The following is a 17,281-nucleotide window of genomic DNA, read 5'->3' as shown; positions in this document are numbered from 1 at the left end:
GAGAGAGAGAGAGAGAGAGAGAGAGAGAGAGAGAGAGAGAGGGAGGGGAAGGAAACAAAGAATGAGGGAGAGAGTAAAGGAGGGGCGCATATAAAGATAAACAGAGAATGAGAGAGAAAAAGGGAGAGAAGGGTAGAGACGGACAGAAAGAAAGAAAGAAAGAAAGAAAGAAAGAAAGAAAGAAAGAAAGAAAGAAAAACAGACGGTGTGACATGGGAAAGAAAGAGAGCGAGAGGAACAGAGAGAAATAGAGAAAGAAAGGAGAAGTATACAAAGAAAGACAGAAGAGTGGAATAGGATAAACAGAAAAAGAGAAAATAGAGAGAGAAAAGGAGAGAGAAGGAAAGAAAGAGAAAAACAGGGAGGTGGAGAAAGAATGAGAAGAGAAGAGAAGAGAAGAGAAGAGAAGAGAAGAGAAGAGAAGAGAAGAGAAGAGGGTGGGATAACAGGGATAATGAAGGAGAGAGAGAGGGAGAGAGAGAGAGAGAGAGAGAGAGAGAGAGAGAGAGAGTGAGAGTGGGTGGCACTGCAAGAATTTAACAAAACAAGTCTTTATCCGTAACTGCTAAATCATCAGTGCCCCCCACCCTGCTCACCACCCACCTGATTCACAGCTCGGTCCGCTCCGGTCTGCTCCGCCGAAGCCTCTTTGAGCGTTTTGTGGCTAAATGCTGCCACCTGCTGGTTCATCTGTGAATTGCCCCGGCACTAAAACGTGCTTGTTTATGAACCACGTAAAATTCATACGCTGAATAAGATGACTTAGAAGCACATTTATCATAAATAAAACTACAGTTCATATCTTAGGTCAACCAGAGTCTTTTGTATTATCATTTTATCCCCCTTCCGCGCCGCTGTATAAAGCCTGTGTGCGTGTGTTTTGAGGAACGCCCAGCGTCCACGTAAAGAGGAAGGGCTACGAGTCTTTCCAAAATGGCGACGACCATAGAGAGTAGCAATGCTGGAGCGGCGAGCAAGAAAAAACACCTCGGAATCCCCGAAGCGATATTTGTGGTGAGTGAATGTGGAGCAGAGGAGTGTAAACCAAGTCTAAGATATTTTGTGAACTCGTCTGGAGCCTGTTTTCGGTGCTGAAGCAGTAAGCTTGCCCGCAGTGTTGGCGTGGTGCTCTACACTGGACGAGGCTGAAGTCAGCTTCCTATTCTTGTTGGAATTTTCCCGGTCCACCTTAAATGGTGCACCAGTTACATTCAAGGCAAGGCGCCAGAAGTAAGCGCTGCACCATTTAAGGTGGAACGGGAAAATTCCAACATGAAGCTGGCGAATAGGAAGCTGACTTAAGCTTCGTGCAGTCTGGCCGTTTCCTTTTAAGGCTGTGGCCCACGCTAACGCTTCATACAGGCTAACTGGAGACCAAACTGGGCTTTTACCTACTTTAAAACCAGCGGTATATCAGTATATCATCTATAGTGCACATTTGTGGCAGCCGTTATCAGTTTTGTTCTCTTAAACTGGTCTTTGTTTTCTCACTGTTCTGCACTGGTCAGATTACTTTGACCATTTAAGTGAAATGCTGTGATAGTCAGCTAAGGAGAAAAAAAAAAATTCTCTCTTTGTAATGCTTAATGAACCTCGCCGAAGAAAACAGTAAATTGTAAATTATACATAAAATGAATCTTTAATTAAAGTCCTCTGTTACAACAAGGCTGTGGACAAAAATTAATCCTATTATGAAATGTTGTAATTAAGGGCCATTGAGAGTCATTTTTTTGTATAAGTTTTAGAACCCCATGACATAGAGCACCTTTATTGTATGTTATCATATATTATAAACTCAGAGTGATTATAACCCCCAACAGTAGCACTCTGAGTGTATTTTATATGCATACTGAAAATGCAGAATTTACCAGCTTTTAAACTTACAGCTAATCTAAATCCTGCCATCTGCCATGATTGGTTTAATATCATGGTGCCGTCACCTTCCGTCTGTCCTAAACACTGACTTGTGACTGTCTCCTCTGTCTCTTTAGGAGGATGTGGATTCCTTTATGAAGCAGCCCGGCAATGACACAGCAGATGCTGTACTGAGGAAACTCGATGAACAGTATCAGAAATATAAATACATGGAACTCAACCTGGCTCAGAAGAAGCTGAGGTTAGGGAATTTATTTATGCATTAATGTGAAGAAGGGCCGCATATTAGTATTGCGATTAGGTTTGTATGTATTGGGGTTATGGTACATCTTATTTTGACCAGTGAATTTCTGGTAGATTAAAGAAATACCTTAATTTATTAAAACATCCACATAGTACAAGACAATGAAAACAGACTGGATAGGGGTCTTCTTTGCATCTGCATACTCAGAAGTACTGCATACTTCTTTGCATACTCAATAACTATTAAAAAAAAAAAAAGTGATATGGATTGAGTTTACGTGACCAACAAAACATTGGAAGAGAAACCGTTCATCAACACTGCAGTCAGGAATTGTAGTTTAGCTGCTTGTCATGGATAGTTTGCTGCAATACTGATACATTTTCAGATATTACTAGGCTGTGTTTTTTTTCTTCCAAATCGAGTCATGTGGAATGCCCACAATTTCTTAAAAAAAAATCCTGCTAGGGATTTGTGAGTTGTTAAAATTGTTACATCAGTGAAAATACTAACTATGCATTATGAGTGCCTGCAAGGTGTGAGAATCTGTGGACTACATGATGTTTGTTAATTGAAAAGCATGATTAAAGTTTAAGTCTTTTTCAGGTTGAAAAGCCAGATTCCACAAATCAAGCAAACATTAGAAATCTTACGGCACATGCAGAAGAAAAAGGTAAGTCCAGTTTTAATTCAATAATAGTGATTTTCAATGGTACTTTTTTTTTTTTTTATATAAGCAGTTAACACAGTTAACTTTGCAGTGATATTAACACAAAACAGCAAAAGAAATGAAAGAAAAATGACCATTTGGTCAAACAAGGACACAGAGTGTCCCTGATGATACGATAGGATGACATGATAAACCGCTGCTCTTAGGAAGAGTAAAAAGCTATTTGATTGCTAATTGGCCCAGCCTTGTGGAAACATTTTAGCCTACTAAACATGAGTTAGTGAGCATGATGAGTGAGTGAGTTAAAAGCCAGTTTATTGAGGTGTTTTGCATCTACAAAGAACAAATAAGAATAAATTATGTATATATACATTACAGCTTAACTGACACAAACCCCTTGGAGGTCATAGTTTATTACTTACTGTCTGTTTATTAGTCTGTCTGCTATCTGTTTGTCTATCTGTTGTATTCTTTTCATCTGTCTACTCATATGTACACTAATCTGCATATTTTGGTACAGGACACTACAGATCCAATGGAGACACACTTCCTATTGGCTGATAATGTGTACTGCAAGGCCTCTGTCCCACCCACAGATAAAGTGTGTTTGTGGCTTGGGGTAAGTGCTCCCACAGAAATCTTCTGGAGGACCATGTTAGTTTAACTTGTATTTTAACGTTTAGTGTTTTATCTGCCCTCACACATCTGATTCAAATCATTAGCTGATTGCCAAACCCTTCAGAAGCTTGGACACTACAGCAGGTAAAATAGAACAGTGTAGAGAAGGTCCTGATGTACATCAGGCTTTTTCAGCTCTAACCTCGGGAGGGCAATAGATTGATCCATTCTAACAATTGTGAAGTGAATAAAGGTCTTATTAATAGGGATGCACAATGAAACTGGAGTCCTGTTGATTTATTCAGGTAATTGTTTAAAAAATGTTAGTTAGTTCTTGAAGCCACTGTGTCTTATATGTAGTATGTTTTCTGCATTTTCCTTATTATGATAAATAAATAATGTAATATCATTTTTGACAGGAAATTAAAAAAATAAAAGTTGTGCTCTAACTTATGCACAGTGCTGCATAAGATATGTATTAGTTGAAGCACATGTTCATATGTGATCTCTTCCTGAAAAAGGCAAACGTAATGTTGGAGTATGATATAGATGAAGCTCAGTCGCTTTTGGAGAAGAACCTCGCCACAGCCTCCCGGAACTTGGAGTCCCTAGAAGAGGACCTGGACTTCCTCCGAGACCAGTTCACAACCACTGAAGTCAGTATCCTTACACTTTACCCGGTGTGTGAGTTGTTTTCCACCAGTTTGTTAAATTCATTCTGTACTTCTGTAGTTTTTCAGGCACAGTGGAAAATCTAGAGTAGTCGTGGTACCAGACGCCTTGAGTTCTTTAAGTTTAACTTTGGCGTTGAATAGAGTGGTATCTGACTCTTTGCACTTGTCCTTCATTGGCAAGTCCCGCTTATATGGCTGCCCAGAGAGTCCGTGCCTCAAACATGCCCCTGTTGTTAGCAGCTTTAGTTTAAGCTAACGCACATACTTTGTTGGCTACTCAATCCTGCTAAGGTTCTTGGGGTAAAAATTGTTCTTAAGGAAGGAAAAGAATCATTTAACATACAGCATGAATCTCATTCTTCCTTGTTTCATGGACACCACCTTTGTAGCTGTAATTTGCTAGAAAACAAACGGCAGATATTCCTCAAAAAGGAAGACGTAATCTACAGAAGTAGGTACATAATATAACATTGCTCGGAGGTAAAGAATCATCATGGAATGAAAATAGTCTTTTCTTTCTGATTATGTATCTTGTCTGTGCTCCTTTTGTTAGCTGAGATGTCTGTAGATGGTGACATTGTAGCTTTAATAATTATTGTGCTGTTGACAGTGCTGTTATTAGAGGAGCATTGGAGAGTTCTTAAATTGTATGAGGTGAAGAATGACTCTGAAAATGCAGGAGCTCTGCCTTGACACCATCATACTAAGTTGTGCAGTCTTGGGCCTTGTTCAGACTGCCAGCCCAAATCCGAGTTTTGGCCTATCCAGATTGTGTTTTTTTGATGGTCTGGACAGCAAAAAACGATGAAATCTGATTTTTGCAAACCAGATCCAAACCACATTTGTAGGTGGTTTGAAATGCGATTCCATTTGGATTTTTACAGATGCATCTCATTTTAGATGCTCTGGTCGCTCAAATCGGATTTCACAGTGTCTTTTGCAAGACTTGCAATGCAAAAAACAACAACAATGTCAAATCCCGATTGAAGGAAGTGCTGGGATTCAAGAAAAGCACCAAAGATTTATGCTTATGCCAGAGAACTTTAAAGATTTTGGAGAGCGAGATGATGCACCTCTATTTTTTCCTGCATCTCCATTTGAAATCCGCGACACCAGCAGATGCTCTACAGTGCAGCTTATGTTGATCAGGTTAAAAGAAATGGATAAGCATTCAGTTTGTCTTAAATTGATTTTCAGTCATTTCAGTTAAAGGAGTAAGCCAGTGAAATTAGTAATTCTTTGTGCAGCTGCAGGAAAGAGAATAGATTCGATCAATGGTTTTGTGCAAGTGAAAGAAGCAGTAGATGCTTATGACATTTAAAGCCATTAATGGTCTAGTTCCAGCCTATCTCAGAGCATTAAAGCCTATCCAGACTACTTCACTCAGCTGAGCTAGGCCTACTGCAGATTTCTAGGATTGCTTATTGCTCAGTTGTTGGACCGTATTTCTCTTCTATAGCTGGATTAGTGTTGCAGAAAATATAAAATTAAGAAAGCATGTTTTTTGAGCATTTAAATGTTTCCATTTTGTTTTAAAACATATTTGTTCAGGTTGGCACTAGACTAGTGTTTTTTTTTGTTTTTTTTTTTTTTTTTCCCCCCCTTCCTTTGTTTTCTTGTACAGACTGTAAATGTGCTTTTTGTTTGAAGTGCAATATTTTATCTTTTTAATTTTTTGGTTATTTTTCCGCACAAATCATTTTGTGGTTTTGTAACTAAAATAAAAAGTGCTAGATAAAGCGTTCTGATCCTGTAAGATAAGATATAAATTTTATGGCAAAGATTGAACGTCATGCCTTAACAGTGTACTCTTCAGATATGGCGCGTGTCTATAACTGGGACGTCAAGAGGAGGAGCAAAGACAACCTCCTCAAATCAGCTGAGAGGTCTTAGAAGAGGGGCATTGTTTGGCCCTGACCCCCAACATCCCAAATTTCTCCCCTGTTAGTAAAACCACCCCATGTGTCTACCTGCCTCCACACTGTTATCTATTGATTTGTTACTTTTTAAAGTATTTTTTCAAGTAAAAAGGAAAAAGAAATCAAACAAAAGTCACAGCGGCGGTTTTCTTTTGTATTCTTTTTAGTATAATTAATAATAGTTTTTGCTTCACACTATTTTACCAGGTTTTTCCATTGTCCTCTGATTTTCACTGATGTTATGTTCGGCTGGTAAGAGCTACTGTTCACGACGCTGAGTATTCACAGAGCTGTTTGTGGGAGTCGTGTACTGCTCATTGAAAATTCTGCACGAGTCAGTATGTGGGGAGAGGATGAACGCTGAGGGCGAGTGTTTCGAAGGGACTTTGTTCATTGGTCGACCTTCCAGTCTATCCTGACTCCTTCCCCTCGCTCCTTGTCTTTCTCCTTCTCTCTCACTCCCTCTTTCTCCACAGCTCTCACCTCCTCTGAAGCCTGCTGTTTTTCCTCGACTTTGTTTTTTTTTCCTACTGTCTCTCATCTGTATTTATTTGTCACATTGCACCCATTAAATACTGAATGAGCAACTCAGCTTTTGAGGAAAGACACAAAATGGACAAGACAGTCTGTGTTTTTAATTTGTTTTCCTGTTATTATAATACTGAATGTGGGTTATGAAAGAATCAGGTGGCTTTTCAAGGTAGTAATTGTAACTTTCATACAGCTTCCTCTAGCACAATACAGATGGCACTAGGGCTCGATATTGCGATCGTTTTTTTTGATACTGATACCTTGACTTCGGGACCAATTTCTGACAAATTTTTTTTAACAGTACTTTGTTTTAATTGCTGTCTGCCCAGTCAAGAAGCACTTAACTTAATGGCATTTATACAGTATGTAATTTAGACAGCCAATCGGCACACTAGATAAGTGTTATTAGCTCACAAATACAGATTAGACTGACTAAAATTTTGGCATGAAATGACGAGTATTAGAGTAATTCAAAGTGAGGTTGCTCGTTATCGGAATACTTGAAGGAAATATCTGCATTTTATTCATTTTTATTTACAACTATTTTAAAAAATGGCAAATATGCACTTGACAATCATATCAGTGCATCCCTCATTCAAACAGTACCATTAAAGTTTTAAATTTCAATATCTAGCCACAGGTGGCACTGGTGTTTACTCAAATTAGTTTTCTCTGAAGTATCTACAGTACATTTGATTGAGCTTATTATGGAATGCCACCATCTAGTGGTAGGGAATACAGTGTAAAACCTAAAGAGACTATTGAGAAATCCTCATAACAAGAAGCACATCAGTCTTGCCATGGTATTTTAATCTTTAGTACATTTCGAGTTCTTTTGATAAAGAGGTACAGAATGCCACAATCGCGTGTAACAGGTACAGTAGTTAATATTTTGTTGTTCAGGAGCTCAGATGCACCCACGCCAGCATCTGTGGTCTCAAGAGAATGAAAACAAACCGAGAGGTAAGCCTAATTCAAAGTCTGCCCCCACAATACCTCATTTTAAATGACCTGAATCAAGCAATATGACTAGGACTGCACTGTATGATTATATTACTGAATGAAATGTTTGATTATCCTACTGCAGAGGCCTGTATTGTGGGTAATGATAAACATGCAAATACACTGTACAGCCCTAAGAATAACAGACATTCACTTACATAGGTCGAGAAGTAACATATGTATTATATTCCAGTCCAGTCAAGTCTGGAGGTCTGCGTGGGGCAACAGACCTTTGAAGTTAGTGTCATACCCATATATCAAGCTCTGGGTCTAAGCTGGTTTTCTCCACAATAAAAATAAGTGGGTTTTCTGAGAGTCACAGCCATCATGCTTTGTGTTTACTCCTTAGTACATTTGAATGTTGCTGGATCTTCTGAACTGTGAGGCCATTTAGCAGTCGAAATATTAATGATGCTACAAGCAAGTTAACACTCCTGTGCATTGAAAAGACATTGAATGAAAGTAAGTCTACTATTACACTTGAAGAATGTTCTGTAATTTAGAATATGCAAACTAGCCTATTGCTGTCAAAGCAACGTCACCACATTTGGCAAAGCTTGCTGAGCTGTGCAAGGTATTTTGGTGAGGTAAGTCTTAGGTGTCAGTTCAGTTCTTTAGCAGTGTTAGCTTGCATGTAATGACATTTGTATTTCAACTCTTTAACAACCTTGTGAGGATCCAGTGATGTTCAGGGGAAAAGTGTACATACGGCAAAGTAAGGCATGACGGCAAGGATTTTTGAAAACGGCATTTATTTTTCTTCATGAGAAAACAAGCTTAGGCCCAGTGTTCTTTTTATGGGCATAACGACACAACTTCAGAGCTCTATGTGTGATGAATTAAATCCAGATTGAGCAGGAAAGGGACAGTGAGAAGCAGGTAGCAGAAAATAGAGGTACATTTCTGTGGTGGTCATGCAGATCTTCACTGAAGTGATGAACTGAAATGCATGATAGGGATTTGGGAAATAGAAGAAAATCAGTTTGTATAATGAGGTTTAATGGCATGTTGGTATGAATGCCAGTGCAACCCAACTATTCAAGTCAATCCTTAGCGTTGATATCTGAGAACACTTTGAGGAGTACACAAGTTAAGTAATTATGCTCAACCTTAAAGAAGCAGACAGCATCGGAGATGTGTAATGGTGTTTGTCGTAGGACAGTGCACCTCATTTCCATTGTCCCTCATTTCTTTGATTGCAAACTTACATAAATCCCTTTGGTAAGTTCACAGAAGCACAGTTTTGTCTTAGATCTTAGGCTTTGTACCTCTGGTACTTCTGGTTACAGTTTATGCTCCAACAATTCAATGACTCGATCTGTTCTCTGATATGAACTAAAAAAAAAAAAGAAAAAATTCTCAGTTGATGTGAAAATTCACTGTCTTACTCTTGAGGCCTATTTTACCACCTTGTGGAATTCAGTGTAATGTACTACCATATTGCAATCTCATTGTATCCACAGCCAAAGCCTTAATACGTATGCATATACACCTCAAACAAGGAATAAAGGAATAAAGTCTTTCTTTCTTTTTTTTCCTTTAGCTCAAGCAGCAAATTAGCGTTCTGAGCACCAAACAGCAGTTCTTTCTGTAGTCATCACATAAAAGTCTGCAAGTAAACAACTGCACTGTCTCTGATTTTTCTTCTTGTAGAACAGTCTCTGTGAATACCTTCAGCAGGCCCAGTCTCTGGAGACAGTGTAGCCTCATGGGAAACATCTCATGGCTTTCAAATGATTGACAGATGTGTAGATAAGGGTAAGGTGCAGAAGTAAGGTTCTGTTTGGCCTTTTAGGGGGGAGATTAAAGGTGCTGCAATGTATCCTTTTTTCATTGGTCAAAGCCAAAGCATTCCGACCCAACAAGCTCAAACATTTGTTTGGTGTGCCACACTTATGTGCAATTGTTTGGATGTTCTAGAATATTCTTTTCCATTCACACTCATCTAGATCATTCTCGCTCATTCACACTGATTCATTTGGTTCTTTTTCTAAACAATCTAAATCAACAGCCAACATTTGTTGGTGTTTCTCAGGTCGGTGTGCTCTGGTCTTGTGAATGGTTAGGCAGTAACTCTATGGAATAGTGGAGGGGCTGGGTAGAGACTTAGGAAGCATTCAGCAGGCAGGCAAGGGGTTATGTCTTAACTGAGGGCCAAAAGCTTGCCCTCTGATTGTAGGGATCCTGAATAAGTGAGGGTCAGGTCATGGGAGTTTTCAGGTGGATCAACAGAAGCACCTGCGCTCACTCTTGGTCACCTCCTCCGACGAGTGCACCACGTTGGGCACAAATCCACTCCTGACCCCCTCCCAGTCTTCTGTAATGACGATCTCACCATGCTTCACCAGCTCAAAGATATCCCGTGTCAGCTCTGTAAAGGCCCTCTCCACGTTTATGGCGTCGCGTGCTGAGGTCTCCACGTAGCGCATGCCGTATGCTGCAGCCAGCTTCTCCGCTTCCTGCCGCGTCACCTGCCGCTGGGACTCTAGGTCGCACTTGTGGCCCACCAGCAGGAAGATGATGCTGTGCGGCTGCACGTGGCTGCGCGCCTCTTCCAGCCACTCATGAACGTTCTGGAAGGAACGCCGGTTTGTGATGTCGAAGAGTAGCAGGCCACCCACAGAGTTGCGGTAGTACGCCCTGGTGATGGACCTGCAGGGAGGAACATGAATGGTTATTTGGCCATTAGTTTACTTGAAAGACTTTGTTACCATACTGGTGTACTTTGTGGGTATAAAATCACTGCTGCAGTGTTGAGTGCATCACTGCAGTTTTAAACACTTCAGTGTCACTGTTGGGTTGACAGCCCACCAACCAAAATATTCAGTCAACAGTGTCCACTGGTCAAAGACTGACCACTGATAATGGACTAGAAGACTTGACACAAACTGTGTGGAAAAAGATGAGCTATAGTCTTTACATCTACAAGGTAGGCCAGTAAGGTAGGTCAGTCTAATAGATTGGACAGTATACATTCTACACCATGTAGAAGAGGCTGATCAATTTTGCAGAAACACTTTGTGAACCTACAAAGTGCACCAACAGTCGTAGGCACTTAAGCTATTTGTTTAAAACCCTTTGTCTGGACACATTTTATTTAAACAAAACACCATTTATCATTAGAATAACTGCAAACAAACAATAAGGCTATAAAAACTTTTTTTGTTTTGATAAAAGTAGTTGACTACTCTTGTGAGCTAGTTTAAAGAACAAAGTTTGCTTCCAGTTTTCTCCTCTATGCCCCGAACTGTCATATGGATTTGTTAAATTCCACCACCACAACTGATGTAACATAATATAAACTTACCATCCTTTGCTTCCAAAAGTTACAATGCAAAGCTGGACTGAGAATATAATATAAAAATAATGAATAATATTTTAGGCTATTATTCAATGTAGGCTATGTATTATTCAATGTTTTTTTTTTGTTTATTACAAAATATAACACTTTATTGACATGTATAACATATAAAATTCTATTTTTTCCCCCTTTGTTATTTTTATTTTTGTATTTTGAAAAAAAATCTCATCTTGATCTCGACTTGATCAAGGAGATAATATCATAAGGCTGTTTTCATGCTGTTTTCACATACAAAACAATGTATGTAGCTCATGCTGTTTTCACATACATTAATCTGGTCTTGATCTCGACTCGACTCTGGCTCACGAGAGTGAGAGTCTCGATCTTGACTTGGACTCGCTATACTGGTCTTGACTACAACTCTAACACTGACAGACATAAAGTCACTACTTTGTTATTTGTATTTATTCTAATATTTGTGTTTAGCTGGTCAAACAAACACATGCTGCACAGATAAATATCTTGGTAAATTTTTTTAGGTGCCTAAAACCTTCTATGAGTGTTGACACAGGCTAGGTTTACATAAAAGACTTTAAATATGGACACAAAGGGACATAACCTATCTAATAAGGGTGGTGATCTAGGATCAGCTCTCTTCTGCCCATTCTATCCACGGTATTCAGCATATCAGGCAACAACTGACCCTGCTTTGAGGACTATGCAATGTGTGTATGTGAGCCTGTCAGAGGAGATGGGGGGAGCATGGTTAACTCAAAGATGGAATTTAATAAAACCGAATGTGAAATTGCTGAGGTTGTTGATGAAAAGAGACGTACATTTAAAACATGTTTTATATCTCTGAGGTCAATGTATTTGTTTAATGTAAGTTGCTGGGTTGTATTAGGTGCAAAGTCAACAGAAGGCAGACTGCACAGAGTGAGAAAACCACCAGCATGCTCCAAAGAACGGTGAGTCTAGACGTAATTAAGACGTGTTCACTAAAGCTGAATGATAAATTGGTGTTAGTGAGGAGCCAAAAAAAGACTTTCAGCAGATGCCAACTGAGAAAGTAAATAACAAGTGCCTGAGTGAATCACACTGATCAGAAATATCTCTGACGTAAGAACAGCTTTGTCACCACTGAAAGAGTGAGCAGACGTTTGGCTCTTTTCAGGACTCCCTAAGGAGAGATGCCTCAGCATGGTTGCCATGGGGACAACAATCTTTATGGATAAAGACAGCTGTCAGATAATTTACCACAAGCAGGTTCGAAGTCAGTGTATAATAGGAGTTCAGTGTCTTAAAGAAATAGTCCAACAGTTTTCCTCAAACATTTTTTAGAGTTTTGACATATTGATGATTTTTTGTGAAATCTGTCCTTTTAAAGATACACAACAACAAATGCCTTCAATGGGGCACTGAGCTGCATACATTGTCTTGTATGTGAAAACAGCCTAATGATATGATCTCCTTGAATGACGTTCAGCAAAATTCTTCAGCATTGTTTTTTACCTATTAGCTTGATGGTTTCCGTTACCTGTGTTCCTACTGAATGTGTAATGTGACATACAGAAATGAGGACGGAGCAGTGAAACAGTTCCAGCTGACCGATAAGATCACATGATCTGTTTTTATGGGTTCTACCAAAAGAAAATAATGTAAATGATAAATATGTGGATTTTGAGGGACAACCATGGACCATTTCAAAATAATTTTTTTCATCAATTAAACACAGCAGCTGTCCTTTACATTGTGTTAAGATTTCATGATGAATGCACCAATAGAAAAGCTCCTAAATTACTTGGAATAAAATCACTGTTCTTTGAAGCTACACTATGTAAGTTTAGGGGATTTGGGGATTTTGGAGACTTCTTTGGTGGAAATGTATAACTGCATGCATCTTGTATTTTTAAAACAGTTACGCAGTTTCCACAAAGATTCTTACATTCACCAATGTCTTCTTATTTGGGATTTGTTCTTAGATAAGAACAAATCTATACACACTCAAGAGCACAAAGGTCTGAACAATCCTGTGGTTTAAGAACACGTCATGAATCTGATGTAGACTTTTTCTTAGGACCTTTCTCAAGAACACATTTAAGAAAAACCTTAAGATATAGGTGAATGAAGCCCAGTGTTGGTTGTGCTTGAGACCCATTCCTTGAGTGGATGAATCTGATGATTGCGAGCAGTTTGAAAGAGTAGTCAAACAGAACCTTAAGTGAATTATCTACTGTTATCATCTTATCTTTATCAGTATAATGTTGATTTTGCATTACACCTATACATCAAACTGGATTTCCTTTTTAATCCAGTGCGTGTGACGTTAAACATATATATCACATGTATGATGTGGACTGAAAAACTCCTGTGAACTCCGACCCGACACCTCCGACTTTTAAATTATTATTTCAGGCTTTACAGGGTGACTCGCAGCGGCGCACACACAACATTTTTTTTTTTTCTTCTTCTGATGCTACTTCTTCTGATTTTTACAAAAAATCTCAAACAGTGCAGCTTTAACTTGCATCACTTTTTTTTCTTGTAGAGGGCAGTGATATGCATCCCTATGTGCATTATTACTTTAGCAGAATTTAAAGGAAAACTGTATGGTTTTTGAGGAAAACCACTGGATTGTTGCTTTAATCTATTTGGAACCTGAGATAACATAAAATGTTATTTTAAATTGTTACCTTTTCTAATGTTATTCAACACCTTGAAGAGGCTCAGCTAGTATTGGCATCTGGCAGCCCTCCATTCACACCATACAATTACTTAACAAACTGTTAAGTTTTAATCAAAGCTGACTCCAGCACTGAAGTCATGGTGTCAGGTGGGGTCACAGCAACAGTTCCCCAGTCCTACAGTACCTGAAGCGCTCCTGACCCGCAGTGTCCCAAATCTGGAGTTTGATTCGTTTGCCTGGCTCAATCTCGACCAGGCGAGAGAAGAAATCCACTCCGACTGTGGGGTCAGACACCTGTGCGAAGCGTCCCTCAGTGAAGCGCCTGATCAAACAGGATTTGCCGACCGTGGAGTCTCCAATGACGATCAGACGAAACTGGTAAAGCCATATCGCTTCCATGGCTGTCCGGCTCTATGGAGATCAACAGTGAGACCCTGAAACAGTTACAGTGCATGCAGGAGAGAAACAGCTTACACACAAACACACACACAACAGCGTTTGATGCCATGACATCCCGTCGCTCTCACACTGGATCGTGTCTGTGAATGTAAACGAGGGTTGAATGGAAAAGAGTTCTTTGTGTCTGCAGCCTATCTGACTGGTCCAAGTGTGTCAAGGGGGAAACAACGTCACTGCAGGGTTGGCTTACATTTTAATCCCTTAGTAATTACACATCAGACTGCTGTAAGAAAGTATTTTAGTAAGAAAGTATTTTCACTGTGCATTGGTGATCACACATCTGGAGCATTGGGTACACTCTAACAGTAGCTATTCCTAAAAGGTTCTCTGCTTAGAGGAACTGTACTAGGAAACACCTTTAATTGGTATAGAGCCTATACATTAGGTTCTTCAGACTCTCACATCTCTTTTACAAATATGGTTCTCTAAGCATTCACTGCAAGGTTCTTTAGGGAACCAGAAGACTTCTATGGTACTAAGTGTAGTTAGTGATGGGTGGTACAGATTAAACTCAATATCATGTTATTTTCCAAATAAAATGAATGTGATATAAAAAAATATTATTCCCTAATATAATTAATAAACAACCCATGCGTTCTGTTTTACTGCTTGTGTCTTTTAATAGAGTGTCTTATCCTCACATAGTTTGTTCTGGGACTGCTTTGTTCTGTTTTCTCTCTCAAAATGATGCCAAATAGAACCTTACACAGTACTATAAACTTGAAACCACATTTCCAGAAGTAAAACTTACCATTTAATCAGTATTTTGAACTAGGGATGTTTTTGCCTGGATTTGATGGGAGTCCTTTAATGATGAGGACACTGATCTTTGTACTTTCATAAATAATACAGCTGTGCAGTCCACACTTATCTGTTAACTAGTAAAATCTTTCCAGTTTAGGTACAATGTTCTAGCCTGTCAGTTAATGCTGTGCTTTATTTTCAAAATGTGCTTAATATGTCATGCTGAGCTGAGACATTTTGTTTTTGCCCTGTTTTACAGTGAGTTTAATATCATGCTCACATTTTACATGCAGCTAGTTTAATCATTTCAACAAAGGTGGCTAGCTTATGGGGCTCCCAAGTGGCACAACTATCTAAACTTTGGTCTGAGATTGTGAGTTCAAGCTCTGGCAATGCCATCCATGGCCGGGATTCCAAGACAGCATAACTGATCTTGATCTCTCTGCGTGGGTAAGATGACCCTCCCTCTCCCCTCATCAGTCAGTATGATGCTATAGCCAACACAGGCATCTATTAGTTGATGATCAGCATTCTTCGCTAAGTCTGTTGATGTGTGCAATGACATTAATAGCAGTTTGTAAAGATGTGGTGGTGTCTCTGAGGAAGCACTGGTAGCATCATGTGATGGGGGTACCTCTAGCAGATTGGATGTGACTACATTAGGGAGAAAACTGGGTAAAAATCCAAAAAAGCTCAAATACAGTCGGAACACTGGCATTAAAGATACTACAGGTGGCCTCTTTCTGTTTACCTCTTTAAAATAGTACTACACTCCCAACACTTCTTTTATTAACTTGTAAAAACGTGCCTCACTGCCTTGCTGCAGTGTGAATAATGTATGTTTATGGCACATTTATGTCATAAACAAACAGGGTACAAAAACAAAGGATGAGAGGTGGATCAGGCTTAATATAGCAGATACCCAATCTATTAAAATATCGCTGGATCAGCTCTGATCCTGATACCTACTTTGAACTGTTCTTTCAAAACAATCTGACGCACCCGGCAAATTCCATACATTTAGCAGTTAACCAAGTTGTAGTGACTTATCAATATTGCTTGCTTGTATGTCTCTCGAGCACTAAATATAATCTAAATTACATCCGTTTAAGTGAGCTATGGGTAAATGCTGCTGACTGTAAATTGGCTGCTGATGTCTGTCTCCTGTTACACACACACTGTGGTGCTCAGCCAGGATTACACAGAGCGCCTGCCAGTGCAAACATTAAAAGGCCACAGTATTCAACCAGGCAGCCAGCAGCCACGGCCCTATTGTCCCACACCGGATGCCGTAGCCATGGCGAGGACATATCTGCTGCATGCACATAAACAACCAGCACCCACAGTTCTGATATGTAGTTTAAAACAGGTTTAGATCATGCACCAAGGTCAGCCCTGCCCTGGCTTTTATGAAGAAAACACCCTTATTATCTCCTGTGTTCACATTGATAACTCACTTCAGATACTCACTTGTTGTCTTCCTTTACTGCAAACCCTATTAAAATTGACACAGTGGCCATTAGGTAGTGAGTCCAGTATTTTTAAGGCTACTTCATTACCCAGACTATGAGACTGGACAGTAAGACCAGATTAGTCTACTTGAGGCCCAGCCATTACGCATTACGCACGTTTTCCTTATCAATTCCCATCTCCTGCGTCTATTTATCAAGTATTTTGCCTAAATAATATTAATATAAATAGTAACACAGCTCTAATCTCTCGTTAAATGTAGTCTGTGTATACTCACTGCGTTTGTCTGGGCTGCTCAGAGCTCAGTGAAGGCAGACTCCATGCTCCTGAAAGGATGGTGGACTTTCTAGAAAGCGCACGGAGAGATAAGAAGCCAGAGCAGAGAGAGACACCTGCTCCAGCCTGCTGTACTCGCTTACAGCATAACGATCAAAACAACGGCGAGAGTAAACAGGTGCAGCCCACAGCAGCGCGCCCAACACTGAGAGACTCTCTGTAAGCTCGGTAACAGATCACAGCCGCACAGACCAGCTCACTCAGACACACAGCGGCTCATCCCGTCGCCTTTTCCTCCACGTTTCGAAGACGGAGAAATTGTTTGGAAATTGTGCTGATGAAATGGCAGCAACATCCCACAGCCTGACTCATCCCGCATCAGCACCAGCGCCGTAACACAGCCAAGAGACGAGCAGCTGAAAAGCAACGCCCGCCGCGCTCAGTCACTCTGGATAAAAGCGTGAGTTCCACCAAACCAGGCACAGGGCTGCACACGCCTAGAAGAGAGTCCTCATTTTCACTGTTTTACTTAGAATAATAGTATATGATAATGATATATAGTTAAATGGAAGCCAACCATGGGTAGAGGAAAAAATTATATTAAAAAAAAAACAAAACATATATATATATATATATATATATATATATAATATATATATATAGTATTCAGTTTATTTATATATAGTATTTTAAAAATATCCTAGGTAAGAATACTAATGTACTAAAAACTAAAATAAGTTATATGCCAAGACTTTGACATACTGCTGCTTAAAACAGAGAAGGAGAAAAATAAATATTAAATTAAATTTAAATAT

At 39.5% G+C, this 17,281-nt stretch overlaps 2 protein-coding genes across 3 annotated transcripts; one reads left to right on the top strand and one right to left on the bottom strand.

Moving 5' to 3' along the window:
* The first annotated feature begins 890 nt into the window (after positions 1-890).
* On the top strand, positions 891-6,605 carry vbp1 (von Hippel-Lindau binding protein 1). The gene is made up of 6 exons (XM_036596466.1): positions 891-1,014; positions 1,992-2,116; positions 2,723-2,789; positions 3,307-3,405; positions 3,926-4,064; positions 5,895-6,605. Exons 1-6 carry the CDS (start codon positions 934-936, stop codon positions 5,969-5,971), a joined length of 588 nt encoding a protein of 195 aa, XP_036452359.1. The 5' UTR covers positions 891-933; the 3' UTR covers positions 5,972-6,605.
* A 2,463-nt stretch (positions 6,606-9,068) lies between these two features.
* On the bottom strand, positions 9,069-16,841 carry rab39bb (RAB39B, member RAS oncogene family b). Of its 2 annotated transcripts, none has more exons than XM_036596465.1 (3): positions 16,468-16,841; positions 13,702-13,951; positions 9,069-10,182 (listed from the first exon to the last, which is right to left on the bottom strand). In XM_036596465.1, exons 2-3 carry the CDS (start codon positions 13,914-13,916, stop codon positions 9,756-9,758), a joined length of 642 nt encoding a protein of 213 aa, XP_036452358.1. In that variant the 5' UTR covers positions 13,917-13,951; positions 16,468-16,841; the 3' UTR covers positions 9,069-9,755. The 2 variants fall into 2 exon arrangements, with proteins under 2 accessions (XP_036452358.1, XP_036452357.1); XM_036596464.1 differs by having other exon boundaries at positions 13,702-13,928.
* Between the last annotated feature and the right edge of the window lie 440 nt (positions 16,842-17,281).

Source organism: Colossoma macropomum, unplaced genomic scaffold (genome assembly GCF_904425465.1).
Source record: "Colossoma macropomum unplaced genomic scaffold, Colossoma_macropomum, whole genome shotgun sequence".
NCBI lineage: Eukaryota > Metazoa > Chordata > Actinopteri > Characiformes > Serrasalmidae > Colossoma > Colossoma macropomum.
This window is presented reverse-complemented; position numbering and strand designations above follow the sequence as displayed.

Coding starts and splice junctions, on each gene's coding strand:
- vbp1 (XM_036596466.1), top strand. CDS start 934: ATGGCGACGACCATAGAGAGTAGCAATGCTGGAGCGGCGAGCAAGAAA. Junction 2,117..2,722: donor CTGGCTCAGAAGAAGCTGAG/GTTAGGGAATTT, acceptor AGTCTTTTTCAG/GTTGAAAAGCCAGATTCCAC. Junction 2,790..3,306: donor GGCACATGCAGAAGAAAAAG/GTAAGTCCAGTT, acceptor ATTTTGGTACAG/GACACTACAGATCCAATGGA.
- rab39bb (XM_036596465.1), bottom strand. CDS start 13,916: ATGGAAGCGATATGGCTTTACCAGTTTCGTCTGATCGTCATTGGAGAC. Junction 10,183..13,701: donor GCGGGTCAGGAGCGCTTCAG/GTACTGTAGGAC, acceptor TCCTCCCTGCAG/GTCCATCACCAGGGCGTACT.